Source organism: Hyperolius riggenbachi, chromosome 2, assembly GCF_040937935.1.
Source record: "Hyperolius riggenbachi isolate aHypRig1 chromosome 2, aHypRig1.pri, whole genome shotgun sequence".
NCBI classification, from domain to species: domain Eukaryota; kingdom Metazoa; phylum Chordata; class Amphibia; order Anura; family Hyperoliidae; genus Hyperolius; species Hyperolius riggenbachi.
Genome location: NC_090647.1, coordinates 254,341,371 through 254,368,402, shown reverse-complemented (window position 1 = coordinate 254,368,402; position 27,032 = coordinate 254,341,371). Strand labels below are relative to the sequence as shown.

General features: G+C 42.2%; 1 protein-coding gene across 1 annotated transcript in view; it reads right to left on the bottom strand.

Annotated features, from left to right (window-relative positions):
* The window catches only part of LOC137544945 (uncharacterized), a 648,464-nt gene that overhangs the window by 550,833 nt on the left and 70,599 nt on the right, over positions 1–27,032 (bottom strand). Inside the window, exons 26-33 of the mRNA XM_068266042.1 lie at positions 25,876–26,087; positions 23,034–23,253; positions 17,519–17,672; positions 15,807–15,958; positions 8,399–8,575; positions 4,291–4,500; positions 2,912–3,047; positions 1,983–2,126 (exon numbers count right to left, since the gene is read on the bottom strand). Of these exons, the coding sequence (XP_068122143.1) occupies positions 1,983–2,126; positions 2,912–3,047; positions 4,291–4,500; positions 8,399–8,575; positions 15,807–15,958; positions 17,519–17,672; positions 23,034–23,253; positions 25,876–26,087 (1,405 nt within the window). The remainder of the gene's footprint in view (positions 1–1,982; positions 2,127–2,911; positions 3,048–4,290; positions 4,501–8,398; positions 8,576–15,806; positions 15,959–17,518; positions 17,673–23,033; positions 23,254–25,875; positions 26,088–27,032) is intronic.

The following is a 27,032-nucleotide window of genomic DNA, read 5'->3' as shown; positions in this document are numbered from 1 at the left end:
TTAAGGTTAGGCATGGACCAGGGGAGGGGGTTAAAGCGGTTTAAAACCCTGACATAATATTCAATAAAAACATGTTTTCCTACTTTTTATATGCCATACGGTTATCATATTTGCATTTTTGCATAAGTATTATTATTCATTTAAAAGTTATAGGTTCCCTAAAGTACAGTTTTTTGCTTTGTGAGCTGACTTTGCATTTTATTAATAACTGGTTTTATTCATTCATTCATTCATTCATTCATTCATTCAGGCAGATGTGCTTTGATTCTCTGTCTGTATTGAGCAGCTTCTCCACAGTCAGCAAATGTGTCACATTCCTCACTTGATACATTTAAGAAACATAAGATAACATTATCTAAAGTTCGGATGCGTCTGCATTTCACTGCACTGAACCTTCAAGCTCTGTGTGAAACCCTTCCAATGCTGGTCTAGTAAAAAAAATGCTGGTTGCATATAATATGCTGTAAGTAATGTTTTAGAGCAAAGATGAAATGCAGGGTTATATTCCGCTTTAACCACTTAACGACCAGCCGCCGCTGATAGGTGTCAGCTGGTCTTTCCTTTGTTTCCATGGAAACGGAACGTTCCATGTCAGTTCACGGAGGGAGTCTCCGTGAACAGCCTGCGAGCCTCTGATCGCGGCTCGCAGGCTAAATGTAAACACCCGGGGAAGAAATCCCCGATGTTTACAGCGTACGGCGCTGCTGTCACAGCAGCGCCGTAAAGGAGATCGTCGATCCCCGGCCTCTGATTGGCCGGGGATCGCCGGCATCTGATAGGCTGAAGCCTATCAGAGACGGTACAGGACGGATTGCTGTCCTGTGCCACCCATGAAGCGAAGGGGAGGGAGGGAGGGAAGGAGAGGGAGGGAGGAATAGCGCTGCGGAGAGGGGCTTTGAGAAGCCCCCCCCGCTAGGCACAAGGCAGCAGTGGTGATCAGACCCCCCCAGCAGGACATCCTCCTAGTGGGAAAAAAAGGGGGGAAGTCTGATCGCCCTGCCTGCAACCTGATCTGTGCTGGGGGCTGAAGAGCCCATGCAGCACAGATCGGGAAAAAGTCAGCCGGTCCTTAAAGTGAACCTCCGGACTAAAAATCGACTCAGCAGCACTGAAAAGGCCTGGTGTTTCTTTAACAGTTTCACAGCATCAGAACTTTGTTTCTCTTATCCAAGCCTCATTTTTAGCTGCACAGAAGAAAACTGCCCGGGCTTTTTTCCCCTGATGCTGTGCAAAGCATGATGGGATTTCTGATGTTGTTGCTCTCGTTCTGCTGTTTTGGTGCAAATTTTTTTTTTTGACATTTTGAATTTGACATTTGAAGCCTAGTGTGTGCAGCTGGAAGGGGTTATCAGGACACAGGACAGTTGGAACTGTGTCTCCTGCTCCTTGTCACCTCCTTTCAACCAAAAAGATGGCTGCCCCATGACAAAGATGGCAGCCCCCATGAATCACAAACATTTGCCTGTTCTTTTAAAACAGGGTGGGTAAAAAATTATATTACCTATCTATTCTAATTAACATAACTAATGATACTTAATGACAGTATGTTTGTTTAGGCTGAAGTTCTCCTTTAAGTGGTTAAGGTTAGGCACCAAGGGGTGGAGATTAAGGTAAAGCGCCACCGGGGGGATGTTAAGGTTAGGCAACACCAGGGGGTGGGTCCAGTGTGAGAGTAGAGAAAGGTTAGGTCATAATACAATATCTGTAAATATTAGCAATATTTTACTATATTAATGAAGTAGAAATATTAGGGGGTGCTCCACCAGGCCCTCATTTGTGTTCAATGAATGTGTAAGACCATAAAAGGCTTACATTAAATTACATAATGGCAGTTCTATTTATATTACAGAATTTTCTTGGAAAGTCAAGATTTCCTCTAAATAATACACCCACATATGAAAACAGGATGATGATAATATACTCAAAAAATGACAAATGTTTAGGCTGGGATATGACTAAAGCCTGGCATAACAATGACTTACCATAGCACACAATATTAAGTGTGTCTTCCAAGGATAAAAAAAAGAGTCTTGGAAAAGCTTGCCTTTTCTGCTCGAGGTGAAGTCGGACAGCCCGCTGGCAGCGTTCTAGTTTGTAGTTAAGAATGTCTAACAGAGACTGCAGTCCTGGAAAATAAAAATAACATAATTTCACTGATAATCCTTTCAGATTTTAGCATTAAGGAGGCAGAAACCATAGAGTAGCTCATTATTGTCTTTAGAGTCAGTGAGCTCAATCCCCATACATGGGCCCCAGTACTCCCCCAGGGGACATTTTCCCATACAGATATATAAATACATAGCAATTAATTAAGCAGACCAGTAGTGAATCATATAACAAAATGGGAGCAAAAGTGCATTAAACATAGCTACAAGACCTCAGGAGACCAAACACAGGTTTAGCCGACAATACAAAAGAGGCATAATCACTTCGTTCAGCTGTGACCTGTACGAAACATGACAATCATCCCTCCCAAACTCCTTCTGCACAGATGATGCACGCTGGGGTGGGGAGGTTTAGGGCACATGGAGGGATAAGCTGCCTCTGTAAGTTGGGGTTATGTGGACTAATTATGTAAGTTGGGATCACACTGCTTAATTATGTTATGTATGGAAGTCTGGTACTGGGATTTGTTACGGCCAGTCTGGTTTGTTATATTAGTCTGCCATGAGGGTCTTGTGTACTTATGTAAAATGGTATTTTCTGGTATTTTCTAACATTCTAGCTTAATAGAGCAAAGTCAAGGTACAGAGAATGGGTGTGCCTTGTGTGGTGTGGAGGGTAGGGTATAAGTGGGTCAAAGTGTACATATTTACCATAATGTCTATAAAGGTTGTAAAGTGTCACACATTCAATTAGGTCTTGATTCTGACACTAAACTCTATGCTTTATAGCTAGAGATTATACTTACCTCGTCGCATGCAGTTCTGCAAGATATTAGGATTTTCCTCCACTGATTTCATTAGTCGGCAAAAATGATGATTCACATCAGCAAATAAAATGGCTTCCCTGGGCATGGCTACACGAAAAGCCAATGTGGAAAACACCTATGAAGAGCAAAGATTCAAATTAATTTATACACTGGTCAAATGGTTTATATTACTGAAAAGCTAATACAATAACTTCAGTCATTGTCACCAAACAATAAGGTATCATGGATCATTTCATCACTCTCAATGCTAAACTCCACACAATTATAAAATCTCAGAAAAGCTCTAGTACGATTCCTGGTGGTTGTGACTACCTCCAAGTATCTAAAAATGAGAGAGACCAGGATTTATACTAGATACTAGACATACAGGGCACCTCCTATAGTGTTTCATAAAATATAAGGTTTTGGCATATTACACATTAGTGAATGTAGGAGGGCAGGTTCTACTGCATTCCAGGAACATTCAATACAATTCTCTGTTCTTGATGGCAGAAGTAGAGACCAGAGACAGCGGCAAAAGTGATGTTTGTTTACTCTCTAATCAGCAGGCTATGGAAAGGTCAGTGAATAAACAGCATTGCATGACTGCAGTGCAGCAAAGTGAGGTTACCTTGTAGTCAGTGAAGCATAACAGATCATTGTGCTAATTTCGTTATTATGCGGTGCTCCATGCTGCTGGATGGGGGTCAAAGAGTCGGCACTTTGATACACATGGGGATGCTGTGCCAAACCAGTTTGGACAGTGATGCTCCTATGATTGGCCCAACTGTGCCTACGTGACATTAATATTATATGGGGCAATGGCAAGGGATGTGGCCAGAAGCAATCAGACTTTGATCTGAATAGGAGGATGCTGTGCCAGATTTTATTGGCAACAGTGCCATCCAGAGGCAACCACTTTTTCACTTTTTCCTAGGCCAGACTATGTCCGACATTGGACCTATAAAGGAAAAAGTCAATGTTGGACATAGTCTGATATACGATTGGAAAGGGTTAAATACAAGAACACCCCCCCCAACATCCATGATGGAAGTTAGTTAAATGGGGTGGAGGGCCGACTGCTGGGACATATCTTTATTTACAAGAGAAATTAACAGTGTTATTCACATATATTAATAGCTATTGTAGTAAGTAACATTAATCCAGTTGACCATGATAGATAGCAAATAATAGATACATTAACTATGAATCAAAGAATGTTTTGTGAAGTGAAACTCAACTGATACATTCTGAACACTGGGAAATGTGGACCGTTTCTTAGATAAATAGTCAAGATCTTCCAGTTAGATTACTATACCATGTAGGCAATCAGTGCACAGCAATCTACATGAAGGGTTTGGAGTTCAGTGAATAAATACCTCTTCAAGTTGAGTCCACTTATTTTGCACAGAAAGCCAAAGCTGGACAGTCATTTCAATGGCTTGTAGCTTCTTCTGCCATTTTGTCACTTCATCAAGAAAAGATCCTGCTTCTGCATAAGGCTGTATACTGGTCAGCACCAGCTGATGATGCTCTAGTTCTTCAAACACGGACTCAGAATTTTTTAGGAGCTGCACCTTACCAAAATCCTATTGGACAGAACCATACATTTCCAATAAAACAAATTTAAATGGGAAATGGCATGTTATCATTGTTATCACTGTAGAGTCAATCCTCTCTACTGCATATATTACAAGCATTTTGACAAACGTTATTCCAGGTCCTGAACATGTTTTTATGTCTGTAAATTACAGGAAACTATGAGAATGGCCCTTATTCAATTCACCTTTTGAAAAAGTACCAAAAAGTGAAAAGATACTGTCATAAAAGGGAAATAAAAACTCGAGATGCTAGCATAATATTGCCCCTGTTTAACTCTCTAGTAAGGCCACATCTGGAATATGGAATTCAGTTCTGAGCACTATAGTACAGGAAATATATTGCAGTTTTAGAGCAGGTGCAGAGACGAGCAACAAAATTGATACATGGGATGGAAGGTCTCACTTACCAAGAAAGGTTAGATAAACTGGGTTTATTTAGTTTAGAGAAAAGACGCCTTAGAGGGGATCTAATTAACATGTATAAATACATCAGAGGGCAATATAATAGCTTGGCGGATGAGCTTTTTGTCCCTAGGCCTTCTCAAAGGACTAGAGGACATGATCTGCGCATGGAGGAAAAACGTTTTAGCCATTTATTTAGGAAAGTGTTCTTTACAGTAAGAGTAATTAAGATGTGGAATGCATTGCCACAGGAAGTCGTTATGGCAAACTCTATACCTGCATTTAAAGGGGGCTTAGATGCTTTCCTTGCGTTGAAAGACATCCATGGCTACAATTACTAGGTATAATGCCTAATGATGTTGATCCAGGGATTTTATCTGATTGCCATCTGGAGTCGGGAAGGAATTTTTCCCTTTTGGGGCTAATTGGACCATGCCTTGTAAGGGCTTTTTCACCTTCCTCTGGATCAACAGGGATATGTGAGGGAGCAGGCTTGAGTTGTACTTTGTACTAGTTGAACTCGATGGACGTATGTCTTTTCAACCAAAATAACTATGTAACTATGTAACTATATAATTATTTTAAGTAGCTTAGAAGGCATTTTATTAATTAGGTGTGAAAATATCACCTTAGAAAAAGCTTAGTAAAAAACAAATTGAATCAGGGTCAGTGTGTCTTCCTAATAAGACATGGTACATGTACAGTATGTATCTATCTGCAGAAGGGACTTGGACTGTCCATAGGGTGTAAAAATGATCTCAGCAAAGCTAAAGACAATGCTAAAGATTATTAAGACTTTACTTTTACATAAAATGTTTCCTATAGTAATATAAAAAATGGGGATGTTTTCCACAGATTATGCCAAATCATATCTGGCTGTAAAACATGAAAATGGAAAGATAATGTAAAATGTGCAGGTGGATATCTTGATTTTGGCAACCCTGGACTTACAGCATCCACCAGCAGGTGGCCTTTTATTGATTGTAGGAAGGACTTGGAGTTCCTGTTCTGGCCTGTGGGTGGTCCAGGAGTATATGGACTATTTAAGAACTGCCTCTTTCTCCTGTAAGTTGCCAGAACTTTGCTGCTCCCAGGCCTGGTCATTACTGTAACCTGTTCCCTGATTCTGATTCTGATCCTGTACCCACTTGCCGAACCTGTTATCTGCTTTGTGCCTGTTCCCTTGTACTGTACCTGTATCTGATAAATCTGTTGTCGTACCTCTTAGCTTGTCCTGATTCTGCTGCTACTGCCTGCAACTTTGACTCATAATTGTACAGTATGTTATATATGTTTATATGCAGTATTTCCTGTACATTGACTTGTAAATAGTTAGATTGTTAGCCAGGGTATTTGGTTGTATGTGTGTACACTGCATGTCCTGGTTTGTTGGTGATTCTCTGTATGTAGCATGCTGTGCATATGGTTGTATTTAATTTGCATTGTTATTTTTGTATGCACAATTTGGTTGGCAATACACACTTTATTGTACCTTATTCCTGGTTTCCGTATCAGTATTCCTGAAAACTATGGTCAACCCCTTGTTCCTTTGTTTAGGTTCATAACAGCAATGCAAAAGGAAGGTGCTCCTATCTCTACCAAGTTAAATCAGGAATCCACCACTACCCAGTGCATATAGACATACACTTTCCCCTCAATCTGTGCCACGTGCCAGGATGAAACTTTATCCTGTGGGCGACACTGTAGGACCCCAATGCTATATAGACACATCACTAGGTAACAGTCGAGTGATGCCTTTTATGTCTGTTAGGAAGGGAGGAGGGATGATGGTGGTAGGAAAGGTCCTTTCACACTAGAGGGCTTTTTCGGCGTTTTAACGCCACGGCCAAAGTGAGCATTTTCCAAGGTAAAATGAAAGTCCATAGACTTTCATTTTACCTTTCACATCTAACGCCGCGTTTTGGAGCGTTGCGTTTCAACGCTCCCAGGCGCTTTTTGTGGGCCTACCGCGGCGTTTCTTATTACAATTGATAGTGATGTATTGGCGTTAAAACGCCTTGAAAACACCTTCAAAACGCCTGCAGCCAAAACACAGTGTTTTAGCCTTTTACTGCTGCCTGTAGTGTGAAAGAGCCCAAAGGACAGAATGGCTTTGGCAAGCAGGATAGGGAAGGGACAGCTGTAGACATGGTAGATTCTTGGCCAAACTAGGCAGTTAGGCAGTCCCAACAGAGAACAGTCTAGTGCAGTGGTCCTCAAACTAAGGCCCGCGGGCCGAATGCGGCCCCCTGGGGCTTTTTTACGGGCCACACACACACACACACAAAATGTATTACTTGTAGATGTGGTCTGCTGCATCTTTAAATATTGGTCGCCCACATATAGAATAGCAGTTCTGGCACCACCCTTCCACATGGAAGCCAGAAAGCAGTCATTCGTTGGCTTCTGGGTTATTGAGTGGAGGGGATGAATTGTAGCAAGCATAATCACATACATTTAGGTCAGCAATGTGCAGGAATGTTATGGTTTCTTTGCGAAGGGGAAATGGAGGATTGCACAACATATGTTTCTACAGAGATCGTGAGATTGTGCTGATTGTCAGGCCATTGGGTGACATTATGGCTCACATATGACTTGCTATGTTAGGGTCAAGATATCTCCACTGTGTTGGTGGCATAATAGCTGCATATGTTGTGGTGGAGTGCAAACTGTCTGCACATGCTGTGTTGGGGGCATAACATCTGCTCTGGTAAATGGGAGACATGAGGGCTGCCCATGTTAATAGGCGCTGTTTACAATACCTAGGCTCAATGTTATGTTTTTCTACATCATTTCATGTATACTCTGGCCCCCCAGCAGTCTGATGTATGTTGACCCGGCACTTGGCGGAAGAAGTTTGGGGACCTCCGGTCTAGTGTGTGTTCGATGCTTATGAACCATGTTTCAGTGTAGCCAATTTTAGCCAACCTTGGCCACAGCAGAAATGTGTATAGCAAGCAGATGGAGGGGTAATTTTAGAAATTGAATACTCGGAATTTCAAAATAGCATTAAAACAGATTCAAAAAACATGCTTGATTTTGTTTTTGGAGCAGTCCTGCATATGTACAGTATGTGCTTGCACATATGTATTCTTTTAAAACATAACTTATATACTTATGAAATACCTTGAAAGACTAACAACTTTAGTGAGAAATGTATTTGTGTTGCTTGAAATCTTATTTCATATAAGAAATAGCATTCCCTATAGCCACTGTTTACAGGTATCCACTAAGATATATTGTATTAAATATGCAACTAAGTTCTGACAGAACTGTCCCAGGAGGAGCTTTGCAGTGCTTTAATTAACATTTTCTCTGTCTCTCTTCACAACAGTGGCTGCATGTGCAGAAACTCTGCTGTCAGCCACAACAGCATAGCACGGTTCCAGTTTGAAAGACAAATTTAATTATCACAATTAAATACAACATCCAGCTACAGCAAATATAGCAAACATCATGAATTGAGCATCTAGTCTTTGTTTACCTCTATGTGCTTCAGAGATTCATACAAGGACACCGTACTGCCTCTGCCTGTCTTTTTTGACAAGTGAAGACCACGGTCAGACTGTCTACTAAGCCTCCTGCTTCCTTTTCCTGTTGTCAGGCTCCGGCCCATGTCTCCTTTAGTATAATGACTACCTGACACTGAGCTCGCAAGTTCCTGAAATGAAGCACAGATACACTGAGCATGTGGTGTTTGAAAGGAAAATAATAATATACTGGCAGTACAAGGGCTGATCGTCAAGCCCTTAAATTGCAACAGTTGCATTTGTCAAGTACAGAAATGGTAAAACAATGAAAGGAAGATATACTTAATATTGGCTGAAGCCCCACTATAGGCACCATGGTTTTCCTAGTTCTGTGTAGGCTCTCAGTAGCACAGCTTGTTTATATCTCTGTGCAGAGTCCTTGATTTTCTGATAAACAATATATCACTAATCAAGTACCTCCCCAGAGCTTCTTCACAATCTACTTCCTGCACCACAGAATTACGGACCTGCAAGCTGCAGGTTTCTCGGACAAAACTGTCTGGGCCTTGTTACTTCTGAGTTTGAACAGTGTGATGGTCCTAAGCCAAAAATCATCAGCACCTTCTCATAAAGCCTGATGCTGACTCCTATAGGTCACTTGACCAGACCACTACTACAAAACAAGATATTTAGATGTGAAATTTTCACCTGCCACTGAAAAATTAACATATGGGCCCTCTCTTTACAAATTGAACAGCTGATGAATGTAGGCCTCCTTTGCAAGAACAGATGCAGGGACTATGTGAAACTGCCCCATCTACAATGAGCACAAATAAAAATTCCATCATGTCTGGTTAGTGTTTTGTTTGAGCCAATTCGTGGTGCACAAATTAAGATTTGTGCTGCTTTCCTTTTCAAGATAATAGCACTCATTTTCTCCAAAACAATAACATGACCCAGCCCCCGTACAACAACATGCGAGCATTAAACGGGTATGGGTGGGTAGCGTTGTGTGTTAATTTGTGCTGCAAAAATCATCTTTCTATCTTTTATAGTTTTTTGAGATATTCACGTTTTTATAAAGGTCAAAAGTTCACTCAACCACTGTAATGTTGTGTGTGTGTGTGTGGGGGGGGGGGCTGAGTGAACTTTTGACCTTCATAAAAACTTGAATATCTCAAAAACTATAAAGCCGCATCTGCACACGTAGATGCGGCCGCGATGTGGCTTATCGCTGATGCGGCTCGATTGATAAGATCCGACAGGACGGATCTTGCTTCCACCGATTCCCTGCTCACTCCCCGCGAAGGGACAATGGCAGGGAATCGAGCGGAAGATAAGCGGCGCCGGCGGGGACGAGGGGGAATCGAATCCGGCGCACGCGCGGCGAGCGGGGACACGGCGGGCACGTGGAAGAGGCGATCCGGCGGCTAATCGAGCTGCCGGATCGCCGCCGCATCTACACGAGTAGATGCAGCCGCGATGCTCCTTATCAATCGAGCCGCTGATAAGATCCGACAGGACGGATCTCCGCACCGCCGATTCCCTGCTCGCTCCCCGCAAGGGGACAATGGCAGGGAATCGAGCGGAAGATAAGCGGCGCCGGCGGGGACGAGCGAGCACGAGCGGGGAATCGAATGCGGCGCACGCGCGGCGAGCGGGGACGAGGCGGGCACGCGGAAGAGGCGATCGCTGCAACATCTTATAGTGTAGACGCGGCTTAAGAGACAGAAAAATGATTTTTGTAGCAAAAATGATCACATGCACCGAACTACCCATCCATACCAGTTTCATGTCTGTAGGTTGTTGTACAGGGGCTGGTTGATGTTATTGTTTTACAAAAAATAAGTGCTCTTATCTTCAAAACAAAACCAGCACAAATCTTATTTTTTTCAGCACAAATGGGCACAAATGTAGCACTAACCAAACATGATGGAATTTTTATTTGTGCTGATTGTAGGTGAGGGGGGCAGTTTCACGGAGCTCAATGCAGGTGGTGCATTCTCCTCCTGCCAGCTGCTCCGGTGTACCTCCAAGGCCCTTGCAATTAAAATAAAGAAAGATCTCTCCATAAAGGGAGGCAGCGACACTCAGATGCGACACGAGGTGGTTTCTTGCAGCTGTGTAACTGCACATCATTACAAATGCTGCTACACAGATGCATTAAACTGCAGCCAGTAGGCACGCATTAGCTGGCAGATTGCAGGCAAGACTGAGCAACAAGCGCACAGTTCAGTCGCCTGTGATACTTACCTGAAAAGAGGGATGCTTCTCTATCCTGCAGAGGCTTCCCACAACCTTGCCACGTACAGACCCCCGAAAGAAACCCAACAAGAGCATGTTGAATTTCTGATTGCAACAGCGTTCCTCGTGGTGCACGAGCGCGGCCATATGCACCAAGCCTGTGCCATAAGCTGGAGCCGCTTCTGAATGAAGAAGATCATGGTTGCGATCTTCAGGAGGGTCCTGAGCAACAATGGTGGTCTCCAGGAACACCCAGGAAGCCTCTAGAGGATCCAGAGACTTCCCTTTTCTTAGGTAAGTACCAGTAGATGCTGATTCTTCCCCCCCCCCCCCGCACCTCACGTCACAATGCATGTGTGACCACCACACTCTCCTTTACTGCAGCGGATGGGTGGCGCCTTGTGCTTTGCATGGCATGGACTCATTACAACTGATGATTAGTAAATTAGTTCTATTTTTTTTTTACCTTAGGATCGCCTTGGGTTCACTAAAAAAAAAAAATAGATATAGAGGGCTCTAGTTTTCAGTAGATTTTCATTTAATTTTATGTAGAATCTGATTGAAAATCTAATGTGTTTAAAAAAAAAACCTCTGAGAATATATGGCCCTTAAGGTGCATACACACGTCGTATTTTTTCAAACGACCCGTCGTTTGGACGTCCGGTCATTCAGTCGTCCGGACGTCAAATCGGACGTGTGTACAGTCCGTCGTTCAGCTGATAAGACTGGACTTGAACGATCCGCCTGGCGGATCATTCAAGTCCAGTCTTATCAGCTGAACGACGGACTGTACACACGTCCGATTTGACATCTGGACGACTGAACGACCGGACGTCCAAACGACGGGTCGTTTGGAAAAATACGACGTGTGTACGAGCCTTTAGAGAACTGATGTCTGATTCAATATACTGTATTTCTTGCTCAGTACAATAAAGATTCAAGTTCCATTTGTTAAAACATTTTTTAACAGTGAAAAGCTTGATGCTACTGACGTAATTTGAGCAAATGGAAATCTGCCAAGCCTCCAAAATGTTGTTTACCCTGCCTGAGTGCCTGACAGCACTAAAGTACATAATATCTGAACTCTGTCCAGAAAGTCATCAAATGCAACAAAGGACAGCAGAGCTCCTCGCAAATTGATAGTATTTTTATTCTCTCAATAGGCATCCCTTTTGGGTGGATAACACGCTTTTGTTCTTATTATAGTGCCTGGAATAATGCCAGGCTTCAGTTTGTGAAGCTTGTTTGGGGATAAAGATGTGTTGCTAGTACATCATGCACCCGTGAACTATTATCTGGTTGTGCTTCTCTGTATTTATGTTGTTAGAAAAGAGCAAAGCAAAGCTTTCTATCAAAAGGCATGAGTTTCGGATTTGGGTATAGAGAAATTCATCTCAAATATTGGATGTTTAATTTGCGTTCAATGGAACCAAATGAGGGCAATGCTTGTGGGACTATTTAGAAAGCTTGTATAATGGTAATCCAAAGGATCACAACAGTCACTCTGTGTCCTTATGCTATTTTAGCAATGGTCATGTTTGGTGCATTTGTAAGTTGTTGGGGCTTTAGAGCAAAACAAAAGCTCTGATTGGTCACATAATTTACAACTAAGCCACTGGTTGCTCAGGAAAGTAGTAAAAAACAATTATCAGTATTTGAAATGTTCATTCAGGACTATAACAAGAGATTTTGCTGATATTCAGTGGCCCGCAAGCAATTACCGAATTTCGTATTATAATTTTCATGTTCTGAAGAAATTTTCTATTCAAGTTAATGGCGCAGATTTCCATGGTTAAAGGACAACTGAAGTGAGGAGAATAGGGAGGATGCCATATTTATTTCCTTTTAAACAATTCCAGTTGTCTGGCTGTCTTGCTGATCTATTTGGCTGCGGCAGTGTCTGAATACCACCAGTAACAAGCATGCAGCTAATCTTGTCAGCTCTGACTTTAATGTAATGTAAAAAAAAACGCCTGATCTGCTGCATGCTTGTTCAGGGTCTAGAGGCAGAAGATCAGCAGGATAGCCAGGCAACTGGTATTGCTCAAAAAGAAATAAATATGGCATCCTCCATAGCCCTTTCGCTTCCGTTGTCCTTTAATAACAAGCCCTCGAACATGTTATGTCACCAAATTTTCCACGTATGTCAGGGAGAACAGTGGAAACATGATGAAAAGTGTAGTTTTTGAGAAAGTCTATTTTAACCACTTGCCGACCGCGCACTCATACCGCACGTCGGCAAAGTGGCAGCTGCAGGACCAGCGACGCAGTTCTGCGTCGCCGGCTGCAGGCTAATTAATGAGGAAGCAGCCACTTGCGCGAGCAGCTGCTTCCTGTCAATTCACGGCGGGGGGCTCCGTGAATAGCCTGCGGGCCACGATCGTGGCTCGCAGGCTAAATGTAAACACAAGCGGAAATAATCCGCTTTGTTTACATTCGTACAACGCTGCTAACAGTAGCAGCGTTGTACCAGATCAGCGATCCCCGGCCAATCAGCGGCCGGGGATCGCTGTCACATGACAGGCAGGAGCCTGTTAGAGGCTGCACAGGACAGATCCGTTCCTGTGCAGCCTCGGATCTCCGGGGAAGGGAGGAAGGAGAGGGAGGGGGGGGAATTTCGCCGCGGAGGGGGGCTTTGAGGTGCCCCCTCCGCAACACACAGGCAGGCAGGAGCGATCAGACCCCCCCAGCACATCATCCCCCTAGTGGGGAAAAAAGGGGGGCGATCTGGTCGCTCTGCCTGCACCCTGATCTGTGCTGGGGGCTGCACAGCCCACCCAGCACAGATCAGCTAAAACAGCGCTGGTCCTTAAGGGGGGGTAAAGGGTGGGTCTTCAAGTGGTTAAAGTTTCATAGGAAAAATGTTTTTTACACTGGGTAAAATGACACTTTGCTGTGGTACACTGTACTGCATTCCGAGTTCTGAGTTCTGCATGCACATTATATACTTTTAATGAAAACAGACAGCGTGAGGTCCCCCTCCCAAGCCTCTTTAACCCCTTGTCACCCTTGTAGCCCTGGGATAGCCAGAATGCAGAAGACGGACTGCATGGGGCTCCACAGCCTGAGCTAAACCAGCCCAAATGGTCCATAATATGGGAAACTCTTGGGGAGAGGGATGGCCAAGCTTCCCCCTCTCCTCCAGATCCTTTGTCCAATCCATCCAAGAATTTTTGGCAAATAGTCAAGTAAACAAGATCAGGGCAACCCTTGCCCTGGTCCCTTGGACCCCCGATCCATGTAAAAAACTGCTCGTTCTGCCACTTTAGTATGGCTTTCTGGGACCAGAGATTCCCCGGTGGTGATCTTGTTGACTTGACTATTTGCCAAAAATTGTTGCTTCAGAAGCCAATTTTCACATTCCCAGCCTTTGCAATACAGATGCATAGGTTGTCTATGGCCATTCAGCCCCAAGATTTGTCCGGATCGGTGGTTGCATGAGAGCTTCTTAGAGGATACTGGCGTTGGATCACTTCTGAAGACTTGCGTGGGATTATCAAAAGGTAAATATTAATGGTTAATTTAGAACAATAAAGGACTTTGTTAGTGGTTGTGTTTTTATTTATTTTTTAAACACTTTTAGAAAATGGGTAATAGGTATGCCAGTTCCCCTTTACTCATTTCACCTGGGGAGAGGGCAATCATCTGGTGGACTCCTTGTTAAGGGGGACCTCCAGATGCCATCATGAAACATCCAGGCTGTCAATGGTCCCCGCCTCCTCCTGGCCCCTTGTCCATGTATCGGACAAGGGCTCTGGGGGAGAGGGGGAGGCTTGGCCACCCCTCTCTTCCAGAGCCCCCCATACCATGGCCATGCGGGCTGGTATAGCTCAGGCTAAGAAGCCCCACGCAACAGAAGTTAGCGCTATTGACTACAATGGAAAAATAGAACATAGCACTCAGAACAGAGCAATTCCCAATGTTTGTGTTTATCTCAGAACTGCCAAATTCCAATGCAGACTTAGGAACTGTTTCAATTCTGAGAGCTCCACCCTAGTTAGCTACATTTTCAAACCTACAGGGGCTGTCTGATTTGTTTCCCCTACAATCTATGATTTGGTAAACTAGTTTTTTTTATCATCCCAAAACAATCTGTTTGGGCCACAACATAGGCTGCACAAGATTGTCGATGTACTGCTGCGTGCCTTCTTTAGTTATAAATTCAACAGCTGTAAATTATATTATCTGATAAGGACTATGGCAGGATATAATTTAAAGGACCACTGTTGCGAAAATCTTTAAAATGTAAACACATACAAATAAGAAGTACATTTCTTCCAGAGTAAAATGAGCCATAGATTACTTCTCTCTTATGTTGCTGTCACTTACAGTAGGTAGTAGAAATCTGACAGGATCGACAGGTTTGGACTAGTCCATCTCTCCACAGGGGACTCTTAGCATGACCTTTATTCTATATAAAGACATTCCCTGAAAAAAGATTTATATAAACATGCTGGCCAGCCTCCCTGCTCACCGTACACTTGTTTGTCAGTTGGACGGAGCAACTGCCATTCACTAAGTGCTTTTAAAAATAAAGAAAACCCTGACACCCCCCCCCCCCCCCATGAGGAGATGAGCTAGTCCAAAATCTGTCGAGTCTGTCAGATTTCTACTACTTACTATTAGGGCTCGTTTCCATCGTTGTGGTGCGGAATCGCCTGGATTCCACCGCGGACGAAACCGCATGCGGATGCGTTTCCGCATGCTGTTTTCCATGATTTCGCATGCGATTTCGCATGGCTAAGAAGCAGGCAAATTTAACCATGTCACTGCCTGTGTAAATTTTCATAACATTACATGCGAAATCGCAAGTGAAATCGCGTGGAAAACCACATGACAAAGCCGCATGCGATTTCCCTATTAAAAGCATTGCGGGCGATTCTCCCGCATTCCGGCCGCACGCGAAATCTGACGGCTCTGCCGTGCAGATTTCCCCCGCACACCAAAACGCACCCGCATGATGCACAAGTGGAAACAATCCCATTCACTTGTATTGCCTATACGAATCCGATTCGCTATAGTGGAAACGAGCCCTAAGTGACAGCAACATAGAAGACAATTCATGTATGGCTTATTTTACTCTGGAAAAAACGTACTTCTTATATGTATAAGTTTATATGTATTTTACATTTTATGATTTTCGCAACAGTGGTCCTTTAAAGATTTTCAAAAGCATACCTCATTTTCAGCTCTTGCAGATATAAATCTATTGTGAGGACCAAGGTCAAATATTCTGCTCAGCCAGACTTCTTCACAGTTCTTCAATGAGCTCTCAATAGTGACATCTCTCATTGCTCGTTGCACTGTGGTTCTAACATCCCCAGTGTGTTCTAAAAAAATCAAAGTTTGTCATGAAGTTGGTCAATGCGTACCACAAGCAAGCAATATAATTTTCATATTGTATTTCTCCTTTAAATGTTTTTATATTTCTCCTTTAAATGTTTTTAAACAGTAGCAGCAGGAGTGTAAGTATTTAAACAGCTTATTCTCATTAGAAACAGCATTAAGTATAGTTATATTGTACACATGTCACATCACTGTACATGCATTCCACAAACTCCCCAGTTAGCCCTGTTTAGGCCGATGGGATTGGACAACTATTATTTTCACTGTTAATTGATGTTGTTTACTATCAGTCAGAGCAGTGAAAAGCATTGTTCATCAATCATGCACCCTCTCTCCTCTGTAGCAATTAGCTGCTGTGCTCAATGTGCCTCTTCCCGCCTACTCAGAGAACCTAAATGTGGTTGAAGGGAACAGATGACTGACACACAATCTGTGGGTTTTCTGACAAATTAGGCAACCATGTCTACAGAACTGACAGATATTGGTCCATGGCTGTTTTTTAGGCATAGGCCAACCAAGTAGATGATGCCTGAAGTCACACCAGTAGGGGGGGGGGGGGGCAGCATAGAGCTATTCTTCACACACTGTGGTTTATGAGTTGCTTATACCCAACTGCTAGAGCCATGAAGAAAGGTACCAATGATACAAACACCAAAATGGGAAAGGAGGCCGTGTCCTTTTAGTGTGGTCAGTAAGCTGTAATGAATTTAGGTTTAGTCTGTGTTGGCACCAAGGAATATGTACTTTGGATTTGGCTGCCTTTGAAGTGTATATTGCCTGGTAACAATTTGTATATTTTTATATACTTCTTTTGAGGAACAACATCATTCCCGTATATAAACTATCTATTTCTTATTGGTGCCTGTAAAACAATTTAATGTAGGCTAAAAATGGGCGAGCAATGAGGGCAAAAGGTGCCTTGCCTGGGGCAAATAAAATGACCAGAAATGGTCCTGCATTGGATTGATCAATTGTCCCCAGGACAGATATACTGATTGTATTTGTTCCATAACACAAATATGCTATGCTTTAGTGACACTAAGGGCCATATGCAATCCACTTTTTCACCTGAGTTTTCTCCTAGGAGATCATTTTTCATCTTCAATTTAAAATAACTTTTTAGTACTTTGTAATGGAAAAAGTACCAAAAAGTAGGTCAACAATTACTGTAAAAGTTATTTTGAGCATTTGTTTGCTTGCTGGTGGCGTAAAAGGCATTTTATTTTAAGTTGTAAAAATATCACCTTGGAGAAAACTCAGGTGAAAAAGTGAATTGCATATGGCCCTAAGTATACAGTTTTTTTGACAGCAGTCTCAGTTACAAAGATTTCTTCCAAGAAGACTTCTCCAAACAGTTCAAAAGCGTCCGAAAATATGAACGTCAGCTGAGATCTAAAGCTGCATTTCTGCATGTTTGCAGAGCATGAAGATATTACAAAACAAAACATTACATGTGTTCTGCACTTACATTGTGGTCTTGACTGTATTCTGTGTACAGATATCGCTCAGTGCAGTTTTCTCAACCACTCTTTTTAACAACTTACTTTGTAAGTCCATTGCAAGTAAATCACCCAAGGTCATTGCTTTTAAGCTGTCTGCAGTTACACGGAGCATTCCTCCCGTCTGGCGAACAAGTTGTTTCCAGTGTCTAGTCCTCATTGCAGGGTTACTTAGGTCCTCTATTAGTGGCAAGGTCACCTGGAATAGACAAAGCAAATACAATTTGTGCAGTAGAGCCTGTGTAAAATTGCTAAGAACAAAAACACTTTAAAATTAAGGACATTACCATAATATGATGGCAAATACTCCAGAAAACATATCTAGACAACGGATAATGGCCTAATTAATGGCCTAATTAAATCATAATTTACAAATAAAAACAAGTCAATTCAAATGAAATAGCCAGTAAAAAAAATGTGTATGTTTCTGTACTTTCAGAGTTGAAACTGAAATGCCACTCAAACAAATATATACGGGTCAGTAAAATGTCAGAGGTTAGGAAAAAAAAGGTTTCTGAAATTGTTTTGTTTGTTTGTTTATTTATTTTACATAAAAATAGGATTGACATGGAAGAGGAAGGAGAAGATTGGGTAGGGATATGAACGATATTAGCTCTTTATTAATAGATATAAAAACAAGTAAAAAACAAAGCAGGTAAAAAGGGTCCTGGAGGCCTCAAAACATAAGGGTATCATTGTAGCAAACCTATCACTAGTTTAAGCAATTGACCAAGACACTGTGTTTAATAAGGTGAAAAAAATAAGTGCATCAATCATTTGCCCCTTAGTCCATGAATGGTGGCTGGCACTCTCAAAGTACAGCAGTAAAGTCGCGGGCCTGGACGCTATCTGAGTGGAGTTGGTATGTGCTTGTGTTTGCATGGATTTCCGCTGATAAGTTCATTAGTTCCCCTAATAATGGCCTTAGACTGTGGTAGGAGTACTGTACTATGGCTCTGTATACACACTGGATGGTTCTTGGCCGAAGCAGACAGTTTGAACCAGATCATCTTATCCCACCCCGTAAGCCACGACTCTTGTTATTCCTTCCCCTTCCCATTCCATTATGTGCTGTCAATGGGCGTAACAATAAGGCCTGCAGCCCCTGCTCCCACGGGGGGGGGGGGCGTCCCCTGGGGCCCTCTCAGGCCCGTTTTGGGGTGCTGGAGGGGTCGCAGCATGAGAGGATAGCCATGGCCACACTCGGCGGGAGGGGGGACGGTCCCCCCTCTCCCTCACCTCGGGCTCTCCCCTCTGCGCTCTCCTCCAGCTTAAACTTGTGTCTGGGCAGCAGGCAGATACATACCTTCCGTGCGCTCCACCACGGATACTCCTCGCTCTAGTGTCTGACGCTACTTCCCGTTTATGCAGGAAGTGACGTCAGACGCTAGAAAGAGAAACATTCCCGGGGGAGCGCACGGAAGGTATGTATCTGCCGCTGCCCTGCCGCTGCCCAGACACAAATTTAAGCTGGAGGGGAGAGCCCGAAGTGAGGGAGGGGGGGGACCATCCCCCACTCCCCGCCGAGTGTGGCCATGGCTTTCCCCTCATGCTGCGACCCCTCCAGCACCCCAAAACGGGCCTGAGCGGGCCGGGGGAGGGGCATCAGAATCTCTGCAGGGGGGCCTGGTGGCTCCTAGTTACGCCCCTGGTGCTGTCATCCTTCTTTCCTCTCTATAGCAACATCATTTTTTGCTAGTCTGTACAACACTCAGCCCTGAACTGTCACCTGAAGAATTGAGTACCCATCCCTGTGTGTAATAGTCCTTGTACGTGTGTAGAGCTTTAGACTATGGTGGAGATTAGATTGTGAGTTTCTCTGTGAGAAAGCAGTGACATGACTACTCTGTATAGTGATGCAGAAGATGTCAGCAGTACATAAAAATAATAAAGCAATTTACTGACTGAGTCAGCAGACACCCTGCAGTAAGCTGATATCAATTTAAATTATGGTGGCTCAAAACAACAGATTGAAGAGAAAATAGTGACAACTACATTCACCCTATTAAGAATTGTTGATAGTTTAAGGATGCTAAATTAGTGGCAGATATAGGGGTTGATTCACTAAACAGCGCTATTTCATAACGCGCATACGGCGTAACGCTACATGCAAGGCACACGCTAATGGCAATTATGGTAAAGCGCACGTTAATTAGATAGAGGTCGGTAATGACACAATAAGGAGTGTTTGTTAAGAATTAGGTCAGTGCGCGCGTAATGCATAGATTCCGCACTGGTAATTCATTCCCTAGTGTAATCAAATTCCCTAGTGTTTCTAATTTAATCATTCAGTGCTTGTATATACAGTATTCTGCTGTTTTTCCATTGTTCTTTTGCTTTGGTAGCAATGGAGCAGGAGCAGAGACGTAGCCCCCATAATAGAGGCCAGCCACTGAGACGCAGCCTCAGAACAAGCCAAAGGCAGCCTGTGACACAAAGTTCACAGTATGCATTCATACCACACACATTACACAACACACAACACAAGTCACACTACACAGTATCCACATGTTTCATTGCATACAGTGATATAAAATCAGTAAAAGTTATGGTTGCTTGGCATTGTACATATGAACAACACAATTTAATTACTACTTAAAGTGAACCTTAAGTCAGAAAAAAATGAGTTTTACTCACCTGGGGCTTCTACCAGCCCCCTGCAGCAGTCCTGTGCCCTGGCAGCCACTCACTAATCCTCTGGTCCCCCGCTGCCAGCTAGTTTCATTTTTGCCGACAGGCCCGACAGGACTGGCAACGCGTAGCTTTTTCCGCATTCCCGACTGCAGTTAGCGCTATTGCGGGCCGCAACGCATACAAAAATACACGTTGCCGCATTACGACCGCATAGATATGCGGCAACGTATATTGTTGTACGCGTTGCGGCCCGCAACAGCGCTAATTGCAGTTGGGAATGCGTGTCGGCAAAAATGAAACTAGCTGGCAGCGAGGGACCAGAGGATTAGTGAGTGGCTGCCAGGGCACAGGACTGCTGCAGGGGGCAGGGGGCTGGTAGAAGCCCCAGGTGAATAAAACTAATTTTTTTTTCAGACTTAAAGAGGAACTCCAGCCTAAACAAACATACTGTCATTAAGTTACATTAGTTATGTTAATTAAAATAGATAGGTAATATAATCTCTTACCCACCCTGTTTTAAAAGGACAGGCAAATGTTTGATTTCATGAGGGCAGCCATCTTTTTGGTTGAAAGGAGGTGACAGAGAGCATGAGACACAGTTCCAACTGTCCTGTGTCCTGGTCACCCCTCCCAGTTGCTAGGCAACGTGAATAACAACATAGGAAATCCCATCATGCTTTGCACAGCGTCAGGGAAAACCCGCCCGGCAGTTTTCTTTGATGGGTGGAGCTTAGCTAAAAATGCAGCTAAAAAGGATGCTTGGGGAAGAAAAACAAAGTTCTGATGCTATGAAACTGTTAAAGAAACACCAGGCCTTTTCAGTGCTGCTGAGTAGATCTTTAGTCCGGAGGTTCACTTTAAAGAGGAACTCCAGTGAAAATAATGTAGTAAAAAAAGTGCTTCATTTTTACCATAATTATGTATAAATGATTTAGTCAGTGTTTGCTCATTGTAAAATCTTTCCTCTCCCCGATTTACATTCTGACATTTGTTACATGGTGACATTTTTACTGTGGGCAGGTTATGTAGCTGCTCCTAGCTGTTTTGGCTTTTAGAGACAGCTGTAAACAGCTAATTCCTGTCTGTGAACATTGTTACATTGTGGCAGTTTGCCCAGAGTACCACGGTACTCAGAGCTTCTTGTGGGAGGGGTTTCAGCACAAAATCAGTCATACAGCGCCCCCTGATGGTCTGTTTGTGAAAATCATTATATTTCTCATGTAAAAGGGGGTATCAGCTACTGATTGGGATAAAGTTCAATTCTAGGTTGGAGTTCCTCTTTAAGGTTCACTTTAACCAGCAATGAAAAAAATACACGTGGGGCAAAAACAGCTGCAAAATGTAAAGGACACTGACAAACAAATAACACTTACTTGCCTAGTCTCAAACTATTCTGAATCAGGTGCTGATGAGCAAAGCTTTTATAGGCCACAAACAGCTGACAAATGTTAAAGAGTAACTGTCAGGCTGCAGAAGCTAATTTAAACCTCTAGTCTCCTGTGTTAAACAGTTTAGAAGGAAGCCAAAAAGACATTACTGAAGATAAAGATCTCTCTTACCTCTGATGTATGCTTATCAGCAAAGCTTAGAGCTAAGCTGGACGCAAGCCGCATTCCATACTGCAAAGCATTCTGGGGCCCTCCCCTCGGCTGCTAAGGAGAAGACGGGATCAAGTTTCAGCAGCTTCTAAAACTCAGTCCAGCCACAGCACAGATAAATCTCGGGGCAGCGTACACTGCAGGAGTCCGCTATTGTTCCTAGCCACATGGCTCATTAATATTCACTGCAAACTAGTGTTATTCAGTATGAGCTGTTCTGTGATCAGAAGCAGGCAGGACATGACGACACATTTGGCTTCACAAACATGGAACCTGCCATGAGCTGTCAGGAGCATCATTCTCTGCATATACTATATACAAATTCTGTGAAATCCAAACGTGGACAGTGAAATGCATATGTAATGTAAGTACAGCCAATCTTTAGCTACTGATATATGTGTTTATTTTCTCTGAGACCCTATACCTAACAGCTCCTCTTTAAGGAGCACCATCTAATAGAAATGCATCATTCCATTATTACATGCGTAAACATACACGCGCACAAAATAATGCACGTTATCTAGTTGTAGCGCGCTGCACAATTAAAGCTTGTTCCCAGCGTGTGCTGTGCTTTTGTAATGCCCGCTGTGTACTGTATCTCCATCGTGCTTTGCGTAGTTATACTGCGCGATGTGTACTTTTACCGCTCGCTGTGTAGTTTACATAAAAGTTTACGTGCACAATAACGCGCGTAATTCAAGTAGCGCTATAGCGTTATTCACTAGCGCTGTTTAGTCAATCAACCCCATTGTCAGATTTAGTTGAACTAAGATACATTAAACTAAGAACTAATGCAAAGCTCATGTAGTCAGCAAACATGGCTGCCCTACCCGGGCTCTGTGCTACTCTAAATTACTGACTAGACACTACTAGAAAGTAATAGAGCTGGAAGGATGGAAAGTACTAAATCAGAGCAGTGCAAACCATATTTGGCCCCTTTATTGCTGAGTTTGATATTTGAATTCTGACCATTTTCTATATGAATAAATACGTGCATATAATGTTTTATGAAAACTGATAAAACTGGTTTGTGACATTCTCTAACATTTTGTGCTGGAAATGCTGGAAGGTTAATGGCACTATTTTTTTTAAAATTGCTACAGCTGTTTTATCAGTCATTTCCAGCAATCTCTACACTATAAATGAAAATGAAGTGAAAAAGCATTTTTGCTTTGCTATCAAAGAAATTTTTTTTTTTTTTACATAGAAATCGATCCCATCCCTGACATGTATTAGCATCTGAGTTCTGTTGCAGGTTTGGGGTGCTGTTTTTCTGATTTCACAAGTGTAGTTTAATTTATATTTTAAATTTGAACCTGGTAACTTACATGCATGACATTAACAGCTTCGAGCACATGCCTGTAAACATCCCATTCGTGGACTTCTCCAGGGAGGGACTGTAGAAGGTTCAGCTGTTGTTCGGTCAGCTTGCGCAGTTCCTCCGTATTCATATTTTGCCATAATTCTTTCTTCCACACCTCCTGTTGCCTAAGGATTGAATCTACGTGCTGCCACACAAGCTTCAGATTCAGAAGCAGCTCCTCACAGCTGTGATAGATAAATGTCAGTTTAAGTAAGTGTTTTGCTAAGCAAACATCATTTCACTAACACCACATCATCACTAGTATAGGAACTACAGTATACTTGTAGCAAAATTACAGTTAAAATTTCCCATCTTCTCCAAGAGATTTTCAATATCATAATAATTAGTCCTATTTTTTTTATGCCCTGAATTAGATAACAGGCTCACTTTCTCTTTCCCTCGGAACCACATCGCATGATTGTGTTAACAGGAAGCTGCACAGCTCTAAGCTCTCCCACTGTCAGAGGATATTCCTTGACTCTTAAAGGTATTAGCTGCACAATATTCTTGCACTTAAATGTTTGCTCATAAGATTTCCCTGCATCAAGTCAATGGGCCGGATTAAATTATAACCATATTATTTTATCAAAATGTTTTTAAAGAGTAACTGTCAGGCATAAAATTAAAAATCAATTCTTTATTTTTATCTGGTAAACAAGTAATAAGGATGCTAACTAGGCAATCCAAACGTTAAAAATCACTCTTACTTTTTTTCTCCCTAAAACATCATTCCCCAGTTTCCCTGGCTCTTATTTGGTAGATCTGCCGCACAAAGGAAGTTGCAGGGCATGCTGGGTTTTCTTTTTTCTTTTTTACTTTCCCCTCAGACTTAACTAATACAGCTTGATTGTCTGAAGCCTCTTTTCTCCTGTTTTCCCCTCCCACACCCCTGTTCCTCTCTGTTTGACCAATATTACTCAATGCTGAGACAGTGTACTTTCTACTGCAGAGCTGGCTGGGAGGGTCTGAAGACTGGAAGGGGGGCGGGCAATGATACACGACAGAGTAAGGAAGGAAATTATGTCAGGCTTGGCTTCAATATAGACACAGACACAATGGAAAATAAGGATTTTCTCCTTTTTTTACTGTAGAAAATTACCTCAAATCAAAATGTGGACAGTGCAATACATATGTTATGTAAGTAGAGCAAGTATTTATCTACTTATACATGTGGGGTTTTTTTCTGAGATAGTATGGCTGACAGCTCCACTTTAAGAATAAATGGTGCCCCTCTGCATGAATTTTATATAGGTGGTTTGAATTGTATGCATTGTAACTATACGCCTTGAGGAAGGGAGACCCTGTGCGGCCCCCGAAACAATTGTCAGGCTTTATACCTTTTTGGTAACGCATGGCTCAATAAAAGAGCGTGAACTCATGGAAAATCGGTGTGCTGATACATTTTTTTCACATTTTTTCACATCACATTCTGGACCTGGACATGCATGTTCAGTTCAACTTTAACCACTTGACCTCCAAGGGTTTTTAAAAATAAGGAAAATGTATTTAATTTTTCTAGTGTATAATAGGGTATTTGAATGTGGTTTTACATTTTGGCCACAAGATGGAGATACAGAGTTAGTGTGTTCTAAAAATAGAAACAGTGTTTATTTTTGTTTATATTTGTGTAAACACAGGGACATATATACACTTACTGGTGGTGGTCAAGTCGTTAAGGAATGCTTTTCTTTTTTGGGAGTGAGGGAGAATATTTTTCTATTGAAATGTTTTACAAAAAAATGTGTTAACCATTTTATGGCCAGCTGCCTCCAGGTTCACACTATGTTTGTTTGTTAATTAGAGGTTAGGTTATCTTCCGTGAGGGATACCTCAACACTGTGGAAGAGTCTAGTATGGAAGATTGCGCCGCAAACTGTTTTGGAAGCCAACATCCTTTATTTTGTTGCATCGGTTTTGAATTCAAGATGTGTAACCTGCCTATGAATAGGCTCTGCACATCTATGCTGCTGGTCAATCAGATGCAGCCAGTCTTGGGAAGCACTGCCATCTCCCTCTGCATCATGATGGATCACTGAGCGACTGACCGCTCAGATCCCCATTGCCCACCGGGATAATTTTACCACAACAAAGATTGTTTAGACAATCGTTTGCACCATAATTACCACGGTAGCGAAGATGGATCAGGGGGGGATCACTGGTTGCCATTGATCCCCCGTCCGTATTCACGTGGGTACTAAGCTTAGTGTCGGTTCACAATGACATAAAAAATGGTCCGTTCAGTGGTACTAATAATAAGGGCTTGCAGTTATTGCTAGGGTACAATGAGAAAACGAAATGAAGAAAAATACACCTTTATTTCCAAATAATATATTATCTCTATACATTGCACTAGGAACATAATTTAAATGTAGAGAAAACTGGGACAGAGGGTCAAATAAAATGTGTGGGTTTTAGCTACAGTAGCATTGTTTATTTTAAATCTATAGTAGATGGAAATGGAGAAATTGTGTAATTTTTCCTTTTTCCCTTTAAAATTCATAGAGAATAAATAATTACCATTAAAAAAATCACCACAAAAAGCCTGAATGGTGGTGCAAAAACAAGATTTAGATAATTTAGGTGTGCTAAGTAGTGATAAAGTTATTTGCAAATAAATGAGAGGAGCTCTGAAATGTGAAAATTGCTCGGATGCATAAGGTGAAAAAACACTGAAGGCTGAAGTGGTTAATTGAATCAGGTCCCATATGAGCACATCACAAATAAATCAATTACATATATTGGCTTTGTAACATATATAGCCTACAGTACATATTCCTACAAATACATCAAAGTTGTTTGCCACCTACTTATTTAAAATAGAGAAGTCGACAACAGTTGTTTCAAGTAGCTCCTGTAGCTCTTTCAGGTCTTTTGCTTCCCTCTGCAGAATTTCAAGCTGTGCACTGAATTCCTCTGTGGTGACAAAAGCTTCCTGTGCTGTATATTCATACTTGTAGACTTCCGAATTCTCCAAGTCAGAACCAAAAGTATCAAGCTTACGCTGAAACCTTCCTAAATCCTAAAACAGATTTCAGAGAATGTGAATAATATGCCTAAATTTATGGAAAGGAATCTTTTATCATAGTCTTAAAGCTGACCTAAACCCAGAACTTCCTATCTGCTCTAAAAGATAAGCAACAGCATAATAACCTTTAAAGAAAAGCATTTATTTGTTAAAGGCCACAGAGCTCCTATTGAGTTACTACGTGGTTTTATGGGAGCACATAAGAGGTAACCTCCTGTGTTTACATGTAGCCTGTCTGAACGTCAAACCCACGGCATAGATCAGACAGCTCAAATTACAGTGGCTCATTACTAGGAGATAAGGGAGAATTAGACGCAGGATGGGTTTCTCTGTATTTTCCTTCTCTCCTGTGGAAGAGTTTAGGTCCGATTTAAATGTTAGCATTTTGTTTATTTTGAAATAAATGATACAAATAGTTGTAAACTAAATCATATACAGATGCTACAGTGAGCTTCTGTATCATATACTTCCATATAGAATTATTTACATGTTTGGGGAATGTCCTGCAGGAGAATGCAGCAAAGAAATTCCAGGAGTACACACCTCTAGAATGGTAGGTTCAGGACGACAAATACTTCATTAGATATCCACAAAGGTCTGAATTATAATGTTCGAAAAACATCCACTTATTCTTACATCATTAAAAAGACAAACTTTGACCAACAATTGTTTCAAAGCCACTGGGGATCCCATTTGTCTTTGACAAAGGGTCAAAAGCTTCCTTTACTCATGAAATAAATCGATTTTTGGGGGGCTTTATATTGTGTGGACCTTTGTGGAAATGAGTACCTAAGGAAATTAGTATGAAGGGAAATATTAGATAAATGATCTATTTCGTACATGGAACTATGTAAAATTGCTTGCTACCCTATCTGAAATCTCACACATTTTTGAAGACAACAGAATACTGACATATTTCTGTACTCATATTTAAGTAAT